The sequence below is a fragment of the Colobus angolensis genome, unplaced genomic scaffold (assembly GCF_000951035.1).
Source record: "Colobus angolensis palliatus isolate OR3802 unplaced genomic scaffold, Cang.pa_1.0 Scaffold23, whole genome shotgun sequence".
In the NCBI taxonomy this organism is placed as follows: Eukaryota; Metazoa; Chordata; class Mammalia; order Primates; family Cercopithecidae; genus Colobus; species Colobus angolensis.
The window spans coordinates 9,282,864-9,308,484 of NW_012115488.1; the positions used below are offsets into that span (position 1 = coordinate 9,282,864).

The 25,621-nt window shown below is 34.7% G+C and overlaps 1 protein-coding gene across 1 annotated transcript in view; it reads left to right on the forward strand.

The window, feature by feature from the left end:
* Positions 1-25,621, forward strand: part of ADGRV1 (adhesion G protein-coupled receptor V1) — a 605,676-nt gene that overhangs the window by 56,219 nt on the left and 523,836 nt on the right. The window contains exons 2-9 of the mRNA XM_011944259.1: positions 7,161-7,345; positions 10,124-10,273; positions 11,402-11,497; positions 13,666-13,770; positions 16,232-16,345; positions 18,303-18,868; positions 19,541-19,811; positions 20,183-20,512. Coding sequence (XP_011799649.1) covers positions 7,161-7,345; positions 10,124-10,273; positions 11,402-11,497; positions 13,666-13,770; positions 16,232-16,345; positions 18,303-18,868; positions 19,541-19,811; positions 20,183-20,512 — 1,817 coding nt within the window. The remainder of the gene's footprint in view (positions 1-7,160; positions 7,346-10,123; positions 10,274-11,401; positions 11,498-13,665; positions 13,771-16,231; positions 16,346-18,302; positions 18,869-19,540; positions 19,812-20,182; positions 20,513-25,621) is intronic.

A 25,621-nucleotide genomic window follows, 5' to 3' on the forward strand; every position in this document is an offset into this window, starting at 1 on the left:
TATAGATACTAAAATTGGGACTTTCTAATAAGTGGTTCACTCGTTCACCCAAAGTTGACAAGCCACATTCTTCTACACATGCTCAGAACTTTCAAATGCTGTTTTGGTCTCTTATCCTTGATCATATGAAGATATGAAGATCCATATATTCAGAGCATCCAATCATCAGTTTAGTCTCATAATTTTAAGTATATACAGATGATCAAGAATTACCAGATATAGAAGATAGATTCCAGAATAAATAACAAATTTTATTTTTGTTAATTTAGAGGTAACAAAGAATATAAAGAGGGAAGATTTTTTTAAAAATCAGTATTTTCTAAGATATTTTACAAAACCATTGGATTAATAGAAAAATAACAGGATACTGTTAAATTCTTAGAAATTGAAAACATTATAGCAAAAATTTAAAAATACTAGGATAATTGAAATTTAATGTGAATTAAATTTTTGGAAAGCAGAGCAAAAATAAAAGAATTGGAAATTAGAGAGAATAAGATATAAGGAAATGAGAGAACCATCCTCAGAATAGCAGTACCAAATAATAGGAGTTCTGGGAGAGAGATCAGTGAAAATGGAGTTGGGGCAGAAATCATTGTGAAATAATAAAGGAAACTGTCTGTCTGAAGGATATGAGTGGCACATTGAAGGGAATTTACAAAGTGTTCAGCCAAATGGGCAAGAATGAACTAATTCCAAGATACATCATTCTGAAGTTTCAGAACACTTTACAATGAGAAGAACCTTCCAAAGGGCGGACAGCACAATCAGAACGGGTCACAAACACTTCAGAATCAAAACAATTTTAGATTTTTTAGTAACAACACTAGGTGTTTGAAAACAGTGGACTGAGGCTTTCAAAATTCTGAAAGAACATTATTTTTACCTACAATTCTATACTCAGTTAAACCGTTAGTTAAGCGGAGGGATAGTGATAATTCCTAACATACAAGACCTAAAACATTTATCTCTACATATGCTTTCTCAGGATGTTACGGGAGAGTTTTCTCCACCAAAACAAGGGAATAAACCAAATAAACTAAGAAAGAAGAAAACATGGGATTAACAAACAGAGAATGAAACACAGGAAAGGATTCAAAGGGATTCCAGGATAATAGAAACAGGGATCCCAGCATGACTGTTGCCCATCATGTGTAGAGGACAAACACTTTTGATTGATGTAGCTTTAAGTTACCATAATTGTGTCAGCTGTTCCCCAAGAGTGAATCAATGGGTGTAGTGAAAGTCAATGGAAACTGGCATTTTATTGATGAGATATACAATGATGATGGTGTGTCTGAAACAATAAACATATTCCCAACACAAAGGTCTATGTGGAAGCCTGGTGGTATTCCTTTGTTAACTAACATCTTGGAAAGGTGTGCTGATTCACATAGTCCGTTTTCTGTAGGAATACATATATGTCTGTATATATATATATACACAGACATAAACAATCTCTTGAGAGATATAAATGAAGTCGATAACTGGGATTCACTGTGGGTAGGAGCAGCATATGGCTGGTGGAGGGTACTGTGAGGGAGGCTTATTTTTTACTGTTTATCTTTTTGTTCCTTTTAAATATTTTGCCACGTGCATATATAAGGCATTTAAAAATGAATAAAATAAAATGTATTTCTTAAAAATGGAAAATAAAGACAAATGACATTAACTACAGTCTGAGTAAGAGACTATTCGTTTCATTTATTACTTTGAAAATGTTTAGCACTTATTCTATTTATAACATTAGAGTACTTTGTTTTTGGAAGTTGTAAATTTAAATTCTGTTTTGGTTTGGGAGAGGGCAAAAGTCAATTTTTTTGGTGGTTCTTGCCAAATACAAATAAGACAGATTACGAATTCGTAGAAGCTGAATAATTGATGATAGGAACGATGAAGCTTCTCTTGTTCCACAGGAGTAATTCTATAGTTTTAGAATGCCCCTTAGCAGATGTAATAGAATTCAAGTAATTCTAAACTTGAAAACCTTGTTCCTTTAGGATCATATTTTCAGTATTAATTACCTGGTGGTCACTCCGTGGGAAGATGCTTGCTATGGCATTGACAAGGCACAAGATGAAGCTAAAAGGTCAATGCATTCATTCAGTTCTGCACTAGTAATGTTTGTCTTTTCAGGTCCTTGTCCCATCACTCATAGATACTGTATAGTTGTTTATTCTGAAATGTAAAGAGATGGAGTTAACTTTCAAATTGAGGGAAGGTTTTTTTTAATCGAAGTTGATTAATGCAAAATTAATTGAATTATGATTTTCTTTCATTGTCTTCTATTGGGTCCTAATTCTTATTTTTTTATTTTACTCTCTTCCTTATTCTACTCTGTTTCTGCATAGTTATTGAGACATAGGAAAAAACACTCTTTGACTCTTTCCTTTTAATCAAAATATGCTATACCTATTACATTTCCTAAGGTGCCCATCACTTGTTTGAGACAAGATGGGAGGAAGGTACTGTTCTAGATAAACATAATTTAGAATTTATTGGTTATAATGAACATTGTTGATGAATTTTATAGTATTTGATACTCTTATGGGCTAAGTAATCCAGGTAAAAAATAAGCAGGGAAAATAAGAGTACATTTTTAAACAGGAACAATGAAGCATCCTGAGAAACAGCAATAGGAATAAATTAATGTCAGACTAATGTAAAGAAGCAAGATATTGGGGTTCCTTGGTGATAATCAGAAGGGGCTTAGCTTTTTCAGACACTGAGTCAATATGGTACATTCTTGTCCTGCTGTGTTCTATTCTGAAGACATCCTTAGTTTGTCTAAGTGTCCTATTAGTCATTGCCAGTTATGAGCTGGAGGGGAAAATATTAGACTGTGAGTACAGATGGTGGTAAGAATTGCATGGGAACAGAAGATAGCTAGCATGGCATCCTTTCATGAATGCTTAGAGAAGAATAATACTGTTGAATGTTATAGTGGGACAGAGGGGACTTTCCAGTTTGTTTATCGTAATATGAGTTTGCAGTATCACAAACTGGAGATTGGCTGATAAATATTGATGTTGAAAGCAACAGAAAACCCAACCCAAGCCAGCTAGAGCACAAAATGTAATTTATTGTCTCAGTAACTGGAAAATCCAGGATAAAGCTGAATTCAAGAGCTTAAGCTTGATTATCAAAATGTGGCTCCTTTCATCCCCTTGGCTCTGTCTTTGGCTGTGTTCGTTTCATTTCCAGACTGTGGGAGAACTTGCCCCAATTATCACAATCCCAAATACAGTGGTAGAGGGAATTTCCATTTTTATGCTTAAGGGAAAGTTTCCTAATTGTGTCTTCTGTCTTCTTGGCTTTGATTGACCTGATTTGAATGGCCAATCCTATGATTCTGTTTGAGCCGAGGAACATATTTTAAGTATCTTTGTGTCCTCGGTGATAGATTAGCACAGGGTGTTGCATGATGTACAGGTACACAATATACAAATGTTATATTAAACTGTAAGCTGCTTTTCTGAAAACAACCATTTTGCATTGTAAGAGCTGCTCTAATATAGTCCAGATTTTAATTCTGAATTTTTTTTGGAACAAAATTAGGTGACTTGTTGGAGAGACTGAATATGATTACTAGAATTCAAGAATTTGAGATTTTCTGCCTGTGTGCTATCAGGACTTATCAAAATCTCACAGTAGAATTCAGGAAATAAGAAGCAAGAAATTAAATTACATATCATCTTAGCATGATAAGAGATCTATTAAGAGATTAGGCATATATTGGAAGAAAGAGTTTTAATTTCTTTTGAATCACACAAAACAAAAGTGAGAGGTGGGAGGAGAACATGGATGATAGCTGGAAATGAGAGGACTTGAATATTGGAATATCATCCCATTAGAGAAGAGGAATGATGTCAGTGATGCTAAAACTATTCTTTCACAATCGCAACAGAATACAAATTATGCACATCATGATCTTAAAAGATACATTTGAAATATATTTTATAGAGAAGTTTAAAAATAAGTAGTCTGACGGGGCATGAAAAAATTTTGTTAAATCTGATAAGAGAAAAAAATGACCTAAAATAGATTTAAGACTTATGCACTGCGTCATTTATTACTAATGCCTTGTCTTCTGATTTTAATTAAAAAAAAACGGAATTCCAAAGATTAGATTTTTAGTATGATAGAGGGAAGTGTACCTAGCTACTCTAAAAAATAAACTATTCAGCATTTGTGTAATTATGCGTGTCTTGTAATGGGAACTTCATTTTCAAAGCTTTTTTTAATCTTTAAATTCTATTGAATGCCAATTTTGCCCCAACAACTTTTCATACAGTGTGAAAAGATGAAAGCAAAGGAGATGCAATTATCAATGATGTCACAGAATTTGAGGCATTTCCAATCATGCCTGTGTGCTCATTTTGCATAATCTCAGAACTCACTGATGTGGACCAATTTCAAATGAATTTATTGACTTAAACACAGGATCTTGGAGCTCTAATTGCCTGGGAAACTGTAAGAATGCAGCATTTGAGCTATTGGTCCTGACATAAAAAGATGCTGTTAAATATTTAAAGTAGTCAAGAAAGCTGAAGTGTCATTTAAATAAATGTAATGTTTATTAGAATAATAAAGTGAAACTTTTAGAAGATTCATAATTATGCAGTCTTATGGGTGTTTTGGTTATTGTGCATGAGCTTGAAATATCTGAATGCTTGGAAACGTAGCATAAATGATCTATCGTATTATTCAAGGTGGTGGTATGTGATTTGTTGAAATAAAATATAAATGACAGTATGGTGTGGTTATTGGGTAGAGAGTTTGGAGTTAGCCTTCAAAGCCTACATAGCCACTTAACTGAATAATATTGCATATGTTAACTAACCCATCTCTGCTTTAGTTTTCTCAGCTATAAAATGGTATTAATGCTACGCTCACCTTCTTCATAGAGATATTGTAAGGATTAAATGTGTTAATGTACCTAAAGTACCTTAAAACAGTGCTATATAAGCATTTGCTGTTATGATCACTCTGTAAAAGGCATTACAGCTTTTACTCAGAATGCACAAAATCTTAAAATGCGGCATCAGAATATGAAAAAACATATGAGGAAGTTCGCACATATAGCATTGAAAAAGTTCAGTAGTTAACTTGTAACTACAAATGTGACTTTTTGTATGTTCACTCCAGGACACACTTCTAACACTATTCCTCACACTCTAGGACAGTAATTCTCAAAGTGTATTATACCAAGAATCAGTTGCATCAGAATTAATAGGGCTACTTGTTTTAAATGCATATTCTTGGGCCTCACTCTAGACTCACCAGATCAGGATTTTTGAGAGTGAGAATTTGCATTTTAACAAATGCCTGAGGTGATCTTTTTGCAGGACAGATTTTGAGAACTGTTCTTACTTGTTCCTGATTCCCTCTACTCATGCTGTAATCTCAATTTCACTCTGTCTCACATTGCACTTCAGATGTCTTACTTCTCTCAGTTCACGATTCTATCACATCTCCCGTTCAAGGATTTTAGATTTTTCTTTCGAAGTCACAGTAGACCATAATTGATTTTTTTTCTTTCACATCCAAAGCCTAGGTTACCACCTTCTTTCTCCCTCTTCCATTTTGTACTCTCTTCATTGTACCTTGTTCATTTTCTTCCCACTATTTGTCCTAAGTGGGGTGTAAAATCATTCTGGCTTTAGGATTCCATAAAAGACCTTCACTTGGCTTTGGTTTAGCTCAGAACTGCTCCCACTTTCCTGTCTCACAAACGCTTTGCTTTTTCCCTTCCCTTTCTCTCATCTTTTTCATTTCCTTTCTTTCCATGAACATTACTGGATTAGAAGACAGGGAAGAGTTTGCAGCTGGTCAAGGAAAACTATTTTATTCCTTCTTCAGATTTCATTAGTCTTCTGGCAGGTTTGCGTGGAGAGAAGGGACAGAAGAAGTCCCAATCCTTCAACATCTCTGTCCCTGTTAGCTTATATCCCTTTCCTGGACTCCATTTGAACTCGGCATCCCTGTCTGGGTTTTGCAATCAGAAGTGTGTGAGACATCATTGAGCAGTCTCAGACTGCATTGTCCGTATATACTTAACTGAGAACATTGCATTTAAATCCTAAAATATATCAGGAACTCATGTATTTGGTGTGTCTAAATATAAAGCCATGTGTAGCTCAGTGGAAACATCACATACAAGAAAATTTTATTACTTCTTGGCCAAGGTAAAGATTAATAGGAAGCATTTTGGCTCATAGAATATGTAATGCAGCTCTTTAAAACATGTGAACTTTTTATGTTCGTGCGACTGATCACATAGATCCATTGGAATCTTAATGATCCATGAGGGAAATTGTTCACATTTTTAGAGGTACATCTACATTACAAAACAGCAGCATTTTCAGGAGACCACTGCACTATTGTGCTTTTGAAAGCGCTTGAATCCCAGAGTGCTGAAAGTAGGAACAATATTGATGACTCATACATATCGTAGTAAAAAAAAAAAAAAAAAGGTATCATGAAAAAAAGGAAATATACACTTTGATAAACTTGCTTATTTTAAAGCAACATGAACATTTTCTTAGACGTGGTCTTAGTATTTTAGCTAGTAAAATGAAAGAAATTTAAGTCCTGGAAATTTATCCCTTCTTTGAGAGGATTAGAATTTCCTTGCAATGACTAAGAATTAAAAAAAATTCTCAAAGGAGACAAATTTAAGGAAAAAGTAAACACCAACCAAGAAATCAATTTGTTGCTAGAAATGTAGCTTCAACTATTTCAGTTTTGGCTGGTATATCATAGTTTTATTTGTGTAAATATGGTCTTTAATTAAATTTCCATGTTGCTGCTTAGGTTTTTCTTAAAGTGTGGATGTCAATAAATTTTTTACATCAACTAAATTTAATAAGTAAGTTTAACTTATAACTATTATCTTGGTATAGAGCTAAAAAGCAAAAAGTATTTCTGAATAGTAGAAAAAGAACCATAAGAGTAGAATCGTGATTTTTTAACTTCTGTCATCACACATCTTGAGTTTGATGGCTTAGTAGTTGATATATTTATGTCTTAGTTGTTTGCTGTCTAACTCTTCATACTGTGTTTATGTCTATAGACATCACAATCTAATGAAAATAGATTAGATATATTTCGTGAATTTTATATATATGTACATTTTGTTTTGTTTTGTTTTGTTTTAGGGATGCCCTCTGCATCTTTATTAGTAAATCTTCTTTCAGCTTTACTCATCCTGTTTGTGTCTGGAGAAACAGAAATAAGATTTACTGGACAAACTGAATTTGTTGTTAATGAAACAAGTACAACAGTTATTCGTCTTATCATTGAAAGGATAGGAGAGCCAGCAAATGTTACTGCAATTGTATCGGTAAGAAATTATTATAGTTCTATTTGTACTGAAATAGATATGAAATTTCTTAGTTTTAATGGCAAGGATTTTTTTTTCCGTTTGAGATTTTGAGCAGTTTCATTATGGTAAATGATAGATGATTTGCACATAACACTATTCCATTTTTATCTCTTATAGGTTTATAGAATGCTCCAACATAACCATGTGCATTTGACAGTACTATTTTTAAAGATATAGACTGATCATTTTATAGTGTTCATGTATTTATTTTAGAACAAGAACTTTTCATTTTGGGTAGTTTGGATTGTAGTTATCTCTGCTCAGATATACTATCTATTGTAAGGTGGTGTAGAGAAAATGTACGGAATATTTAAAAGTAGAAAACTGACAATAGTAAAAAAAACTTTAGTTATGTCTGAGAGCTCTTTTAGTGGGAAAAATTAAGTATATTAACTTAAGTGAATGTTAGGTAGAATTTGTTAAACTATAGATCTATCTTGCACACAGTTTAGTTACTGGGTGGATTGTGTGTGCGTATGTGTCTACTTTTAACCAGAAAGTTATGTCATATGACCACTAAGAACATTGCTATATTTGAGTCTCAAAGTACTTAAACATTTTGTTTGCAAAAATAAAATTTTAAGTAGTAGGTTTAATAATCACATTATGAAATATTATAAAAAGAAGATGCAGAAAAATGACCTATGAACAAATCCAATGCTATAATTTTAGTTATTTGTGACTAATATCCATATATAGAAATTATTTTTAGAGTATGCATTATATTAGATAATCTTTTTCATATAATTTTCATTGAATCTTAACAATTTTTTCAGGTTCCTTTATCATTTTCACAACTTTTCTTGATGGTGTTGTAATTACTTTCTTATCATGCTTCCTTTTCATTGAGGTTGCTTCTAATTTTTACTGTTATGAATGTTATTCTGGTGAATATATATATGTGTATATATTTTGATTTTTACTTATTTCGAAGTGTTAATGATTTGATTAATTTGCATTTGATTAATGAAATTAATGAAATGATTTTCATAGGCTGAATTACTGTGCTTTTCTGTTTGTTTCAGTGGCTCTTGATAATTCTTTCTTAAAGTTTGTGTCATTTTCTATAGTAAGGTATATTTCCAACACCCTTGACAACTTACTTGGATTTCTCAACTATTTAAAGCTTATTTTTATGTATGAGAACTAGGAATTGACTAAAATTTCCCTGTACATGTTTTTTATTGGTACTAAATCAAATATTTTTTCTAGTAGTTAAATTACTCATTTTGAGCTGTTTGGTGAAAGAGATCTCATGTTGATCTGCACAAGGTCATGCAGAATCTTACTGATAATGCGGAGACTTTTACTAGTCATGCTGATTTTACAGAATAAGATCCTAAAAAGTTAAGGAAAAGTTTATGATGACTAAAACATTTGAAACGCTGGAAGAATTAGATCTTTATTGGAGATGTGGGAGAATATGAGTACAACTTTAGGTTGAGTTTGGGAAAGAGCATTTTCTTTGAAAGGGATAGGGAAATAATTGATTTTCCTGACACATTTTTTGGCAGGCCACATACACCTCTTTCTTTTCCTTCTTTTTTGTCGATATATAATTGTTGTACGTATTTTGGGGAGTATATATGGTATTTTAATATTTGCATACAATGTGTAATGATCAAATTAGGGGAATTGGGATATCCTTCACTTCAAACATTAATTTTTTCTTTGTGTTGGAAGCATTACAATTCCCCTCTTCTAGCTGTTTTGATATATTAAATTATTTGATACAATAAATTAATGTTAACTATAATTTCCCTACTGTACTATCGAATATTGGAACCCATTCCTTCTGTTTTTGACTCCTTAACCAACTTCTCTTCATTGTCCTCTTCCCTTCTCAGCCTCTGGTAACCACCATTCTACTCTACCTCCATCAGATCCACATTTTTAGCTGGATGAGAATGTGTGGATGAGAAGATGCAATATCTATCTTTCAGTGCCTGGCTTATTTCACTTAACATAATGACCTCTTGTTACATTCATGTTGCTGCAAATGAAAGGATTTCATTCTTTCTGATGGCTGAATAATATTCTGTTTTGTTGCTTTGCATATATACAACAATTTTTTGAGAATTTTAGCTATGATTTGTCTTGTTAGGTTTGCTGTAGTCTACTCCAGATCAATCAAGAGCAGAGAAAAAAATTCACATAATTGCTTTCCTATATAATTATTATTTTTCTGTGTAATATTTGTTTTCATTTCACAGCACAAACAAATGATTTTGTTTAGAATCATTTCTATTTTCTTTCTTTTTTTTTGGAGGCGAAGTCTTGCTCTGTTGCCCAGGCTGGAGTGCAGTGGTGCGATCTCAGCTCATTGCAACCTCTGCCTCCCGGGTTCAAGCGATTCTCCTGCCTCCGGAGTAGCTGGGACTACAGACGCACACTACCACTCCCAGCTAATTTTTGTATTTTTATTAAAGACGGGGTTTCACCATATTGGCTAGGCTGGTCTCAAACTCTTGACCTCATGATCCGCCCACTTTGGCCTCCCAAAGTGCTGGGATTACAGTAGTGAGCCACTGAGCCTGGCCTAGAATCATTTGTTTATTTCTGAAGATAAGTTTTTTCAGTTGTTAAATATTTATGATTTTTGTTTTTGTACACCCTGTCGATAAATATAAAAGTCACTTGATTTATGCTTTTTCTCTTGATTGCTGTAATTAACATCAGTTTTACTTGTCCTAATACTGTGTTAAATAAGAATGATCTATATTTTGCATTTCATAGCTGTATGGAGAGGACAGTGGTGATTTTTTTGACACATATGCTGCAGCTTTTATACCTGCTGGAGAAACAAACAGAACAGTGTACATAGCAGTATGTGATGATGACTTACCAGAGCCTGATGAAACTTTTATTTTTCACTTAACATTACAGGTAAGTCTGTGTTTCCTCCTTATAGAAATTATAAGGAGGACTTATAAAACTTATAAAAATCTTTTAGTGCTTAACAACCTATCTATCTAGAGATGAGCCAATTCAGATAACTGGTGGTGGTATTCGTAGAATCCAGAACTGACAACTTGTTCAACATTTCCATAATCTGGTTATTCCTTGATCTTGTTCAGAAATTCCACAGCTAGTTTTTGGATCCATTCACCTTACTCAGGAATTGCCATGACACTTGCTCCAGAAAACTTTGCCTTCCCTTTGGCCTTTTTTTCTTTTATTCCTCGCCTGCTACCAGATGTGCAAAGAATGACTGTGACTTCTGAGTTCAAAGGACAAGGATACATAAAACAGGCATGGAAGTGGGAGGTCCCTGTGACTTAAATTCAGAGTACCGCTGGGGAAAAAAACTTGAGTAGTCATAGGTTTAATTGAACTTTATGGCTTCATCTATTAGGTTGATGCAATGACTCGCTAACAACATTCTGGTGGTTTTTTCTAAAGAGCATTAAGAATTTTTTTCTTGAATAATTGTGTCACTACCATTAAAATGTTTGTGAAAATGACACTTGAAACAGTTATATTTTGCTCTTTTAAGTCATTCTTTAAAAAATATACTTTGTGCTCTCTTGAACATCTGTACAAATGTTACAGAAAACTCTGCATTTTATAAACATAGTTTTAATGTTTTATCTTCAATTTGGTTCTGTGATTCATAGAATAACTAATTCTAAAGTTCCAGTACCTTCAATAGCATGAGAAAAATTACATTTAATTTTGTACTGTGTACTTAATTCTGTTATATTAGTGACAGGATAGTAATTATAACTAATTTATAATATAGTATTACTAGCCAGTGATTATTTATAATTATACTATCATATATTATTAAGAGTCAGTGACTTACGCTTTTCAAAACTTTTTTGAAAATTTTTCATTTGGAACTTCTTAACCATATTGATGTAATTGCAATGTTTACTTAATCTGTACATTAAGATTACATATGTATTTTATTATATTCTGAATAACTACTTGAAGACAAACTCTACAAAAATAAATACTTAATTTATTATTTTATTTTTAATTCATTATTTTATTTTTGGGATTTTATTTTAGAAATCTTCAGCAAATGTGAAGCTCGGATGGCCAAGGACTGTTAGTGTGACAATATTATCAAATGACAATGCATTTGGAATTATTTCATTTAATATGGTATGGACACAATTTAATGATACTTGTAGTTTATTAAATTTTAAAAATTAGTTTTCATGATGTTAGCAGTATCATGCTGTCTTTTGATATTTAAATAAAATTTGCTTTAACTTTGTCTCTGTTTCACATTCTGTAGACCATTCATTTGTTCTACCCAAGATGTTTGTGAATTGAGGAGGCTTGTATGATGGTGGACATCTGTTGTCCTAATCTCTTTCTGCTGATTGTTCCACCTGACTCCTTTGTTACCACTTTTGTCTGTAATTCAGATATACCACCCATTGCTTTTGCCTGATTTCCCCAAATGTCACCTAAAGAAAGTGTTGTTTGTTTATCAGACTCTTCTGAAAGTTTGGAGTTAATGAGAGATGAGAAAGCATATTGAAATAATACTTTTCAAAAAACTTACTATGAACTTAAATTGAATAGCAGGTGTTACCTCTCTTTAAAATTCTGTAGTCATCCCAACTCTTAAGATTTTCCCATTAATTGATATTTTCTGAAGTTGAAACTTCATTTCATCCCACTCACTTTTGCTCAATAGTTTATTTTCTATTCCTTAACTGAATTCCTGTGCCTCTGGCCAATCCTATGATCAGAGGGTTTTATGTTTGGAAACAAATACACAAGATAGGGCCCTTCTTTAGATAAATTGTTTCTAGCTCTTAAAATAAAACCAAGTTTATCTGCAATACAATTGAATTTGGCCACTAAATTTTAGACTCCAGTAACATTCCTGACTTAGAGTCTCTTTGAATCACATTACTAATTATAATTAATAAAACACGTTGCAATACTTCCCAGCTTTTCATTTATTTTTAGATTGCTACTACAATTGGTTGTATTGTATGTCATTTTCTTGGTACCTTAACTTATCTTTGAAACAAGTGGGCTATAGGTAAATATGATCTTTATGTGCCGTATCTTCATTAAAAAGGGTATTTGACCAACCTTAGTTTAGTAGAAATTCGGTAACCTCCATTATACTGTCATTTACAAACATTAAGTTAATTAATCAACCATCTCTTTTTTGAATGATAAGGAATTATTAATGATGAAGCAGGCTCCCTTAATTGCTTAATTTCTCTCCATATGGCTTTCTTGCTACACTAACTCCCTGTATATCACCTCTGACCTCACACTGATTTGTTTAAAGGTTCATTTTGTTGTTGTTGTTGACATTATACATCTTAGCCTCTGAGAAATGAATCCTAGTTTCTGGCATGGGTCCCAGGTCCCTGACTGGTGGGGGTCTCAGTGCTGCCAGGCAGCCTTTGACATCCTTAAAATTAAACTAAATAAACATTCAGCTCACAGTGGTGCTCAATAGGCTGGCTTTGGTTTCCACCCTGAGGATGATTATGTTGGTAGTGAAAATGACATTGATGATGATGATAATAACAGCAACATTTACTGAACCCTCAGTATATGTCAGGTAGCAACATTTAATGAACCCTCAGTATAAGCACTTGATGTGAACTATTGCATTGAAACCTTATCACAGCCTTTCAAGATAGGCATTCCTAACCCCAGTTATGGATGGGGCTACTGAGTTTTGCTGTTACCCGGAGAGCTGGCCACTGCTTCTGTAGCCTGTGTGCACTTGGCTGCGTCTGTATTCTTCCTCTTCTACCTTGAGTTTCCACCAGCCAAAATAGCATATTTCTTTTGAAGTCCTCGCTTTCACCTCCTGCAGAGATCCTGTCCTGAAAGTTATTAGCAGTGTCTGCTTTTCACTGACAAGCTGGCTGATGTGGAGAAAGAGGAGTTGTGGGCAGGGCCAAGTGGTGGTCCCAGTAACCTGCTGCCTTGGTCTGGAGGCTTAACTCATGTCTGTCACCTCCTGGGCCCCTGTGAGCATTTGAGTTCGTCATCTTTCAACTAAAAAACCTTTAAATTCCTCAGCAGAACAGCTAGTTGATGGTAGAACCAGGACAAGAAACTGCATCTTTTGCTTGACTAGTTTTTGTGTTCCCTTTACTCTATTATTTTTAACTTTTTCAGCATTTTAAAGCTATAGTTCATTGACGCTAGGAAATATCACATTCTTATATACAGTGTGGATTGATTTGTCTGTGGAAATTGAGCGTTTCTGAGGTAATAGTTTTTACTGCCTCATACCTCTGATTGCTCAGCTCCTCATCATCTGTGCTTGCTCTCCTCAATAGCTTCCCTCAGTCACAGTGAGTGAGCCCAGGGGCAGAAATGAGTCCGTGCCTCTTACTCTCATCAGGGAAAAGGGAACCTATGGAATGGTGATGGTGACTTTTGAGGTAAGTTTACTCCGAAGTAATTTTATTTTAGTTATTTTTATTTTTATTTTTGAGACAGAGTCTTGCCCTGTTGCCCAGGCTGGAGTGCAGTGGCATGATCTCAGCTCAGTGCAACCTCTGCCCCCCGGGTTCAAGTGATTCTCCTGCCTCAGTCTCCCCAGTAGCTGGGATTACAGGCACGCTCCACCATGCCTGGCTAAGTTTTGTATTTTTAGTAGAGACAGGGTGTCACCATGTTGGCTAGGGTATTCTTGAACTCCTGGTCTCAGGTGATCCGCCCGCCTAGGCCTCCAAAGTGCTGGGATTACAGGCGTGAGTCACCGCACCCAGCCCTGAAATCATTTTAAATACAAACACTGGAGTTCATACCAGATGGCTACAGTTTTGAAAATCAAAGTTCCTTGTATAATAAATATGACACAATACAATTAAAATAAAGATGAATACTTTTCTGATCTGATACATTTCATGATTAATATAAAAATGTTTTCCTTGCTGCTTGTGTATACAATGCTTACATGAAATACAAGCGAACATTTTAGATATGTGGGAAAAATAAATCATAAGATAGAATAATAATGTTAATTCTATAAATTTCATAAAACTTTTATGATAAATGTTTTCAAAAATAGGAAATTTTAAAATACCCATGGATTACTTAGGTTTATGTAAAATGATTTAATATGTTGTCTTTCTCCATTTTATTTTTATTTTAATTTTTTTTTTGAGACAGGATCTTACTCTGATGCCCCGGCTGGAGTGCAGTGGCACATTCATGGCTCACTGCAGCCTCAACCTCCTGAGCTCATGCAGTCCTCCTGCATCAGCCTTCTGAATAGCTGGGAGTACAGGTGTGCATCACCATGACCAGCTAAGTTTTAATGTTTTTTGTAGAGATGAAGTTGCATTATGTTGCCCAGGCTGGTCTCGAACTCCTGAGCACAAATGATCCTCCCTCTTCAGCCTCCCGAAGAGCTGGGATTACAGTCATGACCCACTATGCCTTTCCCCGACCCCCCCTTTTTTTCAGTACATCAAATGGATGGTGTTTATTGCCATTGCACTCCACCATGGGAATCCATAAATGTTACAGGATGTGGCATGAATATGATAAGCTGTGGGTGAGGTGTATTTTTCAGGTGCTAGCTCTAATCATTTGATTTGATTGCTTACTGACCATGTGTCAATCATTGTGTCACCACATTGCTGTTCCGTAAGATACACATTTAAATCTTCAACTAATTTTGTGTTTTCTGTGTTTTTTAGGATCCACAACGTGATCATACACTATTTTCAAACATTAGAGTGTTAGCAATTTCAGATACCAGTTTCTTTCCTAATTATTAATTGTAATATCAATAAAATGGAAACTTGTATTTATGTAACGCAATTCTATGGAAGCATAGAATAGTTTTGTTCATGCTTGTGGGTGTCCACATCATAAGGTAGTTATGTTAACTACACAGAACATAGAACAGCACAAGGCAATAATGCATGCAAAACATAGTAAACACTAACTAAATATGCAGTAGTCTTGCAAGTTCTACACTGGAAGTCATACACAATTTTTCAGGTACTTAGGAATATGCATTTAGACAATAAATTTTTGAAAGTTTTTCTGATAAGTATTGGAAAAATTAGAAAATAATTGGCTGTAGAAAGAATAAATCATCCAGGTTAGAGTGTTTTCAACTTACCTATGGATGTCTAAAGTTATTTTATCAGATTTGTAGCCTGTTTTCTATTTAAATAATTATAAGTAACATTTTTGAAGTGCTTAATATTGCCATATATTGTTGTAAGTGCTTTATATTGAGTATAACTGCATACAGATAGCACCCCTCCCTGCACTCGATCTCTCTCATGCTATTCTTAATTTTTTCTCCATGATACTTATTATCATATAACATACACCCATTCATTTATTTATCATTTATTCCCTTCCTTTAAATGTCAGGTCTATATGGTGCAGAGTTAGCTCTGTTCACTGCTAAATCTTTAGTACCTAGAAGAGATGCAGCATGGAGCATGCTTTTTTTAATGAACGATTTTATTCATTCTTCAACAAATGCTTTTTTTAATGAATGATTTTATTCATTCTTCACATCTTCACATCCAGCTTGTGAAGTGGAAAATATTGGCATTTGATTCTGTTACTTGAGGGAATTTACTAATCTTGAATACCCTTTCTTCCAAGAAGAAATATTTATAGAGTATTTCTCCCTTCAGGTTTAACGTAATGCTTGAGAAAAAGCAGCTCATAGAAGCCACGTACTTTAATGCAGTTAGAGTCAATATCTATAATTACGTTATAGAACCTATTAATTTGAAGGGCAGAATGATGTAATTCTTTCAGAACATCTTTAAACTTCAGATTTTTGTCAGCTGACATCACAATGATGCTTTCTCAATCTCGTGAAGTATTTTGTATTTATTGACGGCATTGTGTGTTTCTTTTCAGGTAGAGGGTGGCCCAAATTCCCCTGATGAAGATTTGAGTCCAGTTAAAGGAAATATCACCTTTCCCCCTGGCAGAGCAGCAGTAATTTATAACTTGACAGTACTCGACGATGAGGTTGGCTAATGTTACATACCCAAACGGGACAAGGACCCTGTGTTGCAGGACACAGTCCTATATAAACTTAGTGTATTGTGGCCAGTCATACCTCAGCTATAAATAGCTGACTATTTTGGAATACATCTTATTATTATTTATCTTACTTACTTCACATTAAATTGTACATCTAAAAGCTGATGAATTTGAATATAACTGGCAACCATACATAATACAAACATTTAAGCATTTTGTATACCCTGATAATCTATTTGTGTTAGTGCTTTCAATTTTGAGCAAGAACAGTACTAACCTAGAATAAATATTTTACCACAAAAGCAAAGAAAAATTCTACTTAAGTTGATATTCTTTTGTTTGGATATTTTTAATGTTCACATTTATGGGAAGGTTTTTATTATTTTCATATTTCACATTGTAACTACCAAGGATAGAGATACATGATACAGCTAGCTTAATTGCTAAGAAAAGAATGAATCTGAGCAATAATGTGCAAGGATGTCCCCCACATGAGCTAAACAAGAGAAAACATGACTTTTTAGAAAAGAAACTATATTTTGCCAGAAAAGAAAACAAAAAGAAAATAGCTGGGAGTTTGTAACCCTCCCTCTACCCTCCTACAAACATTCCGAAACTAAATCACAGGAAACCTCAAGAGAAGGAAAAAAAAATGTATTAGAGTATTAGAAGACATTATTAGAAAAGAGTTCTTCTCTTGAAAAAAAATAAAATATTTGGAAGCATTGATATCTCTAGTTCCTCTGGTTCTGGAAGCAAGCAAAAAAAACCTTTTGTTTTAAGATCTCAGAACATTGGGCCGGGCGCGGTGGCTCAAGCCTGTAATCCCAGCACTGTGGGAGGCCGAGACGGGTGGATCACGAGGTCAGGAGATTAAGAGCATCCTGGCTAACACGGTGAAACCCCATCTCTACTAAAAAATACAAAAATCTAGCCGGGCGAGGTGGCGGACGCCTGTAGTCCCAGCTACTGGGGAGGCTGAGGCAGGAGAATGGCGTAAACCCGGGAGGCGGAGCTTGCTGTGAGCTGAGATCTGGCCACTGCACTCCAGCCCGGGCCGTCTCAAAAAAAAAAAAAAAAAGATCTCAGAGCATTGAACGGGCTATAATTTGGGGAGATGATTAATTATACCTTTTGATTGTAAATTTGAAAGATCAATCAAATCATAACATTTTATTTTTAAGATAAATAGCTTTGCTTTTTGTATTGCTACTGATGGAGGTAAAAGTATGTATTTTTTCTTCACTTTTATTTCTAAAATAGAATTTGTGGTGAATGAAAAGCTCACACAGCACTGTGGATATTAACCCCAAGATTTCTCTGCAGGAGCATTAAAAAAAGGGGGGAAAAAAAAAGAAAAGCAAAAATTGCACTTTAACAGTGTCAACATTTTTCCTAGTAATGACTCTTACAGCTTTTTCTCCAGGGAGGCATGATGTGTATCTCGAAAAGCATATATTGGTGTCACATGTTTAACTCCTGAATTAACCATTTGGAGAAAAGCAAGAGTAATTCACAAGGAAAACTAACAATTTTTATGTAATGTTTAACGTACTTTCTAGATTCTTAGGTATTTTTAGACTTTCAGTACTACTTCTAACCCTACCAAACTGATAAAACTGATAGAAATGTATGACAATTTTTTACTGTTTAATCTTTGGAGTTATCCAAGGACCAGTTAAGGTTGAAAGACATTATACTTGTACTTCATTAGTTGTACTGTTGCTTCATTACGTTTTCTTTTCCTGTCCAAAATACGTTATTTACCTGTGGAAAATATTTTATTAATTGGAGACTAAACAAGCCTTTGTATTTGCTCCCTCAGTTAGAGAATTTTTATTTCTGTGTGATTGTATTGAAACATAATGACTTGTTACACTTTAGTCTCTTTCCAGGTGTTTTGGCTGTTGATGTTTTGCCTCTGTTTATATTCCTTTAACAGGTACCAGAAAATGATGAAGTATTTTTAGTTCAACTGAAAAGTGTAGAAGGAGGAGCTGAGATAAACACCTCTAGGAATTCAGTTGAGATCATCATTAAGAAAAATGATAGTCCCGTGAGATTCCCTCAGAGTATTTATTTGGTTCCTGAGGAAGACCACATACTCGTAATTCCAGTAGTTCGTGGAAAGGACAACAATGGAAATCTGATTGGATCTGATGAATATGAGGTTTCAATCAGTTATGCTATCGCAACTGGGAATTCCACAGCACATGCCCAGCAAAATCTGGACTTCATTGATCTTCAGCCAAACACAACTGTTGTTTTTCCACCTTTTATTCATGAATCTCACTTGAAATTTCAAATAGTTGATGACACCATACCAGAGATTGCTGAATCGTTTCACATTATGTTACTAAAAGATACCTTACAGGGAGATGCTGTGCTAATAAGCCCTTCTGTTGTACAAGTCACCATTAAGCCAAATGATAAACCTTATGGAGTCCTTTCACTCAACAGTGTTTTGTTTGAAAGGACAGTTATAATTGATGAAGATAGAATATCAAGGTATGATTTATTTTAAATATATTGCTACCATTATTTTAATATGTTATTCCAAGATTTAAGTTTTGTGGTGTTGGACACAACGAACTGTTAGAATATGTGTCATTTTTTCTACCATGGCTTCACTGTTTTCTTTCTTATTTGGAGTGTGATTTAATTATGCAAATGATTTATAGTATAGTAGTTCCCTAGGACACATCCACATATCTACACCTTCATATTAAAAATGTTTTTTTCCACCAGGAATGGTGACTCACACCTGTAATCCCAGCACTTTGGCAGGCTTAGGGGGAGGATTATCTTAGGCCAGGAGTTTGAGACCAGCCTGGGCAATAAAGTGAGACCCCACCCACAAAAAATAAAATAAAATAAAATAAAAAGATTAGCTGAGTGTGGTGGTGTCCACCTGAAGTCCCAGATACGTGGGAGGCTAATGCAGGAGGATTGCCTGAGTCCATGAGGTTGAGGTTGTTGTGAGCTCTGATCACACCATTGCACTTCAGCTTGGGCAACAGAGTGTGACCCAGTCTCAAACAAAAAACAAATCAGTTGTTCTTTCATTACATAGATTCTGTTTTTATCAGTGTCTAATGGACAACTTGACATTGGGAAAGCTAATCTAAGGGAAATAAAGTGTACTATGTGACAATATGTATTTCTCTTAAAACATTTAAGATTTGAAGAAATCACAGTGGTTAGAAATGGCGGTACCCATGGGAACGTGTCTGTGAATTGGGTGTTGACACGGAACAACAGTGATCCCTCACCAGTAACAGCAGATATCACACCAAGCTCTGGAGTTCTCCATTTTGCACAAGGGCAGATGTCGGCAACAGTTCCTCTTACTATAGTTGATGATGATCTTCCAGAAGAGGCAGAAGCTTATCTACTTCAAATTCTGCCTCATACAATACGAGGAGGTGCAGAAGTGAGCGAGCCAGCCGAGGTATAACTCTTGTTATGCTTTATGCTTGTTAATATTTTTGTGCTGTAGAAGAACCAAAGAATGTGATCATGCACATCAACTTTATGTTTAGTTTGAAGGGACAAGAAAAACATTGGCTTTGGAAAGATAGTTTTCTTGTTCAGTATTCCTTCTGAAAATAAATATTTTACTCTCTAAAAAATTCCACAAACTGATTTAGGAACATTTCCAAATCTGTTTTTGGTTCATCTTTTACTCTATTATGTGTAGGAAGTCATCATTTTTAGACATGAAATATTAATATTCAAATTAGAATAACATGGAAAATACAGAATTTGATAATCTCAGATGTGAGAATTCTATACTTTAATATTTTATTCCTTTATCTGCAGCTTTTGTTCTACATTCAGGATAGTGATGATGTCTATGGCCTAATAACATTTTTTCCTATGGAAAACCAGAAGATTGAAAGCAGCCCAGGTGAACGACACTTATCCTTGAGTTTTACAAGACTAGGAGGGACTAAAGGAGATGTGAGGCTGCTTTATTCTGTACTTTACATTCCTGCTGGAGCTGTGGACCCCTTGCAAGCAAAAGATGGCATCTTAAATATATCGAGGAGAAATGACCTCACTTTTCCAGAGCAAAAAACTCAAGTCACTACAAAATTACCAATAAGAAATGATGCATTCCTTCAAAATGGAGCTCACTTTCTAGTACAGGTACTTTTATTATTAAAATAATCGTAAGTTTGGTTAACCCTCAAGTGTACTAATCTGTATGAAAGAATTAACTAAAATTATTTTGACTTTGTTATTTTCTGTCATTTATATTTTGTTACTAAAAGTTATTTAGGTAGTTGGAAGAGAGAGTATGCCTGCTCCTGAGGTATATAAGGATAAAGAAGACAAGAATTTTTACCAAAGTTAATATTTTAATTACGTGACATTAAAAGTATGCCAGACGTGAAATGCCAGTCATGCAAGTCAGACTGTCATGGATAACATAGTAGGGTAACTTACAAACTATTACAGGGGAGGGCAAGAGAAAGAGAGGCTAACTATGCTTTGAATTGATTTGAGAAAATATGACATAGGAATAGGATTTGTAGGATAAGTGTGTTTTCTTTCTTTCTTTTTTTTTTTTTTTTTTTTGAGACGGAGTCTAGCTCTGTCGCCCAGGCTGGAGTGCAGTGGCACGATCTCGGCTCACTGCAAGCTCCGCCTCCCGGGTTCACGCCGTTCTCCCGCCTCAGCCTCCCAGTAGCTGGGACTACAGGCGCCCGCCACCTCGCCCGGCTAGTTTTTTGTATTTTTAGTAGAGACGGGGTTTCACCGTGTTAACCAGGATGGTCTCGATCTCCTGACCTCGTGATCCACCCGCCTCGGCCTCCCAGAGTGCTGGGATTACAGGCTTGAGCCACCGCACCCGGCCGATAAGTGTGTTTTCATAATGAATATTAACAAGGAAAATATTTCAGAAATAAAGCAATATGAGAATTATTTTTTCTTTTTTTCGAGACAGAGTCTCACTCTGTCACCTAGGCTGGAGTGCAGTAGCACGATCTCAGTTCACTGCAGCCTCCATGTCCTAGGTTCAAGTGATTTTCCTGCCTTAGCCTCACGAGTAGCTGGGATTACAGGTGCCTGCCACCATACCCAGCTGGCTAATTTTTGTATTTTTAGTACAGATGGAGTTTTGCCATGTTGGCCAGGCTGGTCTTGAACTCCTTACCTCAGATAATCCACCCGCCTGGGCCTCCTAAAGTGCTCGGATTATAGTTGTAAGCCACCACGCCTGGCCCAAGAAAAATTTTATAAATACTTTTAAATAATATACTAAAAAATCAATTTCTTTGTCTAGGTAGGATCTCTGTACCTTCAACTGTTCAGTAAAGTCTCCATAACATATCCTTCCATTTTACATATTTCATTTCTTCTAACCAAAATATTTTTATGGCCAAAGTGTAAAATATCTGCACTCATTTATGATACTGTTGTTGTTTTCCATGTGTTGATTGCTTGACACTTAAAATCCAAAATCCATAAAGAGTGCTTATTAAATTATGTAAACCAATTAAATACAGAATCAGGTAGTGCGAATGGACTGACAAGGAAAGAGCTAAAATCTTATGTTGCCATACATTTTGCCAGCTGAAGTATATAGCAAATGAAATATTCTATTTCACTAATTTCTTTGAATCTTACCACATTTAAGTATGTTTCATATTTTGTCTAGATTTTTTTTATGATGGATTTATTATTCCTTTCTCTGGAGTTTCTGATTGTCCCTTTTCTATATATTATCTTCACTATATTATTGAGACCTTGCTGCTATCTTCCTGTGCGTGTTGAATGTTGAGTTTAGCTAAACTAACTGCTTTCTATGCTTGTTTTACATCTGTTGCCTGGGATGTTTTTTACTGAACTCCTGAATTTTCTTAATCTCTTGCCTTTCCCTTCTGGGATTGTGCTGTAGTTTTATTGTACTATATCGACCCTCAAACACATGTGTTGAAAGTATATATGTAAGGTAAACTTTTTGACTCTTTGAGCATCTGAAATGTGAGATTTTATACTCATATTGATAGTTAGGCTTGGTGGAAATTTCTAGATTAAAATAATTTCTTCTTCAGAACTTGAAAGGAATTGTTGTTAAGCTTCCAGAGTTGCAGCTGAGAAATTTGAAGGGAAGGAAATGATTTATCTTTTATTTTAGATAGTTTGATCTTTGTCTCTGAAAGCTTTTTACAACTGTTCATTGGTGTTCTGAATTTCGTAAGACTAGGTTAGCACTTGGTAGGGTGACTGTTCTCATTTTGAAGACTCCCGCCTTTTTTTAAGCTGAGCCTCCAGGCATACTTGTGCTGTTAGTGCATTTTTCGAGAACTCTTGTCCAAAGGGCTTAGTGGATAACCTGTTATGGGGATGCAGGATTTGTCAGTACGTAAGGGACACCTTTTTGTAATATATCTACACAGAGGGAGGCATTTTCCATCTTCCCCAGAGCCCTACACTAATGGCAATAGATCCTGATCTTCACCTTTATTATTATTAATTTTTGTTTTCTTGCATCTCCTCCAAGTGGGAAGATTTTCATGCGATGCGTGTTTCTACTTGTGAGGATAACTCACTCTCTGGAGGACCCTTGGATTTTTCTTGGAGTGGAAAGATAGGGAACATGGCTCTATTCACAGTTGTGTCTGGTTTGTCCTGTGGCTTGTGGATGCCAGGGAGTCTGGATCTGTGAAGTGAAATACTGCAAATGGCCATGCACGTGACTTGGGCCCTTGTGAGCATTAAGTTAAAACAACTAGAATGCTGCCACCAGAACACATTTAAAGCTATATTTAGAAACTAAAAAACAAAACCAAAAAAACCCCTCTGGCTTTATACAAAAACATGACATAATTTGTTTGCTTTTAAAAATTGATTTTATTAATATGGAAATGCATACTGATTTTACCAGTTCACACTTACAGTAGCATTTCTGAAGTTTCAAGACTGTCTGGGATACAATTTGTTGAGTTTCAGAATTTAATGGAATTTTTTTGATGTCAGCACTTGTTTGTCTTCTCTGCTGTCAGTGTCCTCAGGTTTCAGGGTTTCAGAACATTCTCATAAGTATATGTTCAAGGATTTTTTTGGAATTTTTTGGTACCTAGTGTTCTTCCTTTTGTTTGTCTCCAGTCTGGCATCATCTACAACTCATACAAGAACCAGATTATTAAAACAAGTGGAGTGAGGCCAAGATTTTACACAGTTGCTTTTACTTTCATGGAGGCCTGGGCCTTCTGGCATATGTGGAATAGTTGCGATGATGTGATAAAAAGTTTGAGAATTGATGATGCAGAAACGTTGTTCTGGAGTTACAGAGAACGTTTTTGTTATTTTAGCTTTCTAATTTCTTTTCTCATAATGCCTCAAAACTAGTTTTTACTATAGATAGAGACAGTAAAAACTGTGCTAATATATATAAAAAATCTGTACCAATATCAGTATCCTCTATGCTAAACTTTTAATCTTTTGAAAAGGTCCAATATTTCTATCCAAGTAGCTGCAGAGAATTCTTGTATAAATACATCCTTTGTATGAGTCAGGTATTATACTAGCTACTCTGCCTCAGTATTCTATATAAATATGACAGAATTAATTTTTGATAACACTTGAAAACTAAGGAAAAATTGAAGAAGGATGTAATTAATATCTGATTTTTGGTGATCCTGGGTTAGAAAGTTGCACCACTAATTTCAGACTCAATTCTTTATGTATCTCTCTATATAGTTAAAAAACAAAGGTCTTACAGTGCAGTTAATTTAACACTTGCTTAGGGGGAAGAAGGCATTATTAGTCACTGACATAAATCATTGAGGTTCAAAACAGTTGTAGGTTCTGGAAGGCTGGTTGGAATAAGAGGGTTGTGTAGTTTTCATAGTACATAATGGATGAGCAACTCAAGAATAGGAAGCCTCAACCTCTGCATGCAAAGTTGAATGAAACTAAAGAAAGGAGAATTCTTTAGTCACTCCCCATTCTTCAGTAACCCTCTCAGCTAAATACATTAGTCTGAGGTGCAGCTTTTGGCAAGCATGGGGTTACTAATGTGCTGTCCCAGTGGCAAACTATCTGAAAGTAAAGAATGATTCTTTATGAATGAATAGAGCAGTTTGATTTAGCAGATGGAACCCAGACAAAAAAAGGCTTTTAGGCTAGGAAATAAGCCATGTACAATTAACATTTTCTTTTCCATCAGTTCATTTCATAACTGTCTGTATTTTCTTTCTAATTTGTCAAAAATACTATATGTAAGATTAATTGTATAACGTTTTTGATAAGTGTAGGGAAATATGACTTACATCTTTCTTTCTTTTTAGGAAGTTTTGAGTAAAAATGTATTGATTTTTTTCTTGATGCTTAACACAGTGTTATCTGTTTAGCTCTTTTTGAATATACAGCAATGAGAATGTTCATTCACAAACATGTGCTTGGTCATACGTGACCACTGTATTTTAGAAATATCTTTGCTTTATAACAATGCACACCCTTATATTTATATACCATTCAAATATATGTATTTTAATTTAACTTTGTGCTATTTTGTAAGATAAATATATATGTGTATATATATTCCTTTTCTCTAGAAAGAATGACAGTTCTGTGACTTTATTTATCTTTACATTTAATTTACATTGTGAAGTAAATGCAGTATACTAAAAATCACGTTTTATTTTATGTGATTTCATCTGTATGCCAATACTTGACAAAATTGATCAATCTAATTTTTTTCTTTTTTTGAAAGAATATTTACCAAAACCAAAATTATTTATGTCTTTCTCCTGTATGTGATTTTTTAAAGCAAAATGTGTGACATTTAAAAAAGACATTTACTTTTATTCATTAACGTGTACCATTCATCACAAAGTAGGAGGGAAATCAGTACCAGTCCTGTCCACGTGTGGAAAATCAATTTAAATCACAGTTCTACTGGTGGTTACTTAGTGTCATCATTTCAATATTATAAAGCCTAACAGAGGGCTTTAAAGAGTGGGAGAGACATGTTTTATTAAGTTAAAAGTTGCCTTTTATTGTAATATTTAAAATCCCTGTGGTTTTTGCAGTTCTGTAATGATTACCTATTCCTGCACTCCTGAAGTGAACACTGTGTGCATTGAGAAGTTAGATTTTGAAAAGTTAGAATATTGAAAACGTTGGATGTGATTTATCAGAATTCTTATAGAGCTCAGATTGTGTAGAAGGAGGGAATTAACAAATATTTATTGTGAAGCTGCTGCAGTTTCAAGTCTATGTCAAACCTATGTCATGTATTGGGAA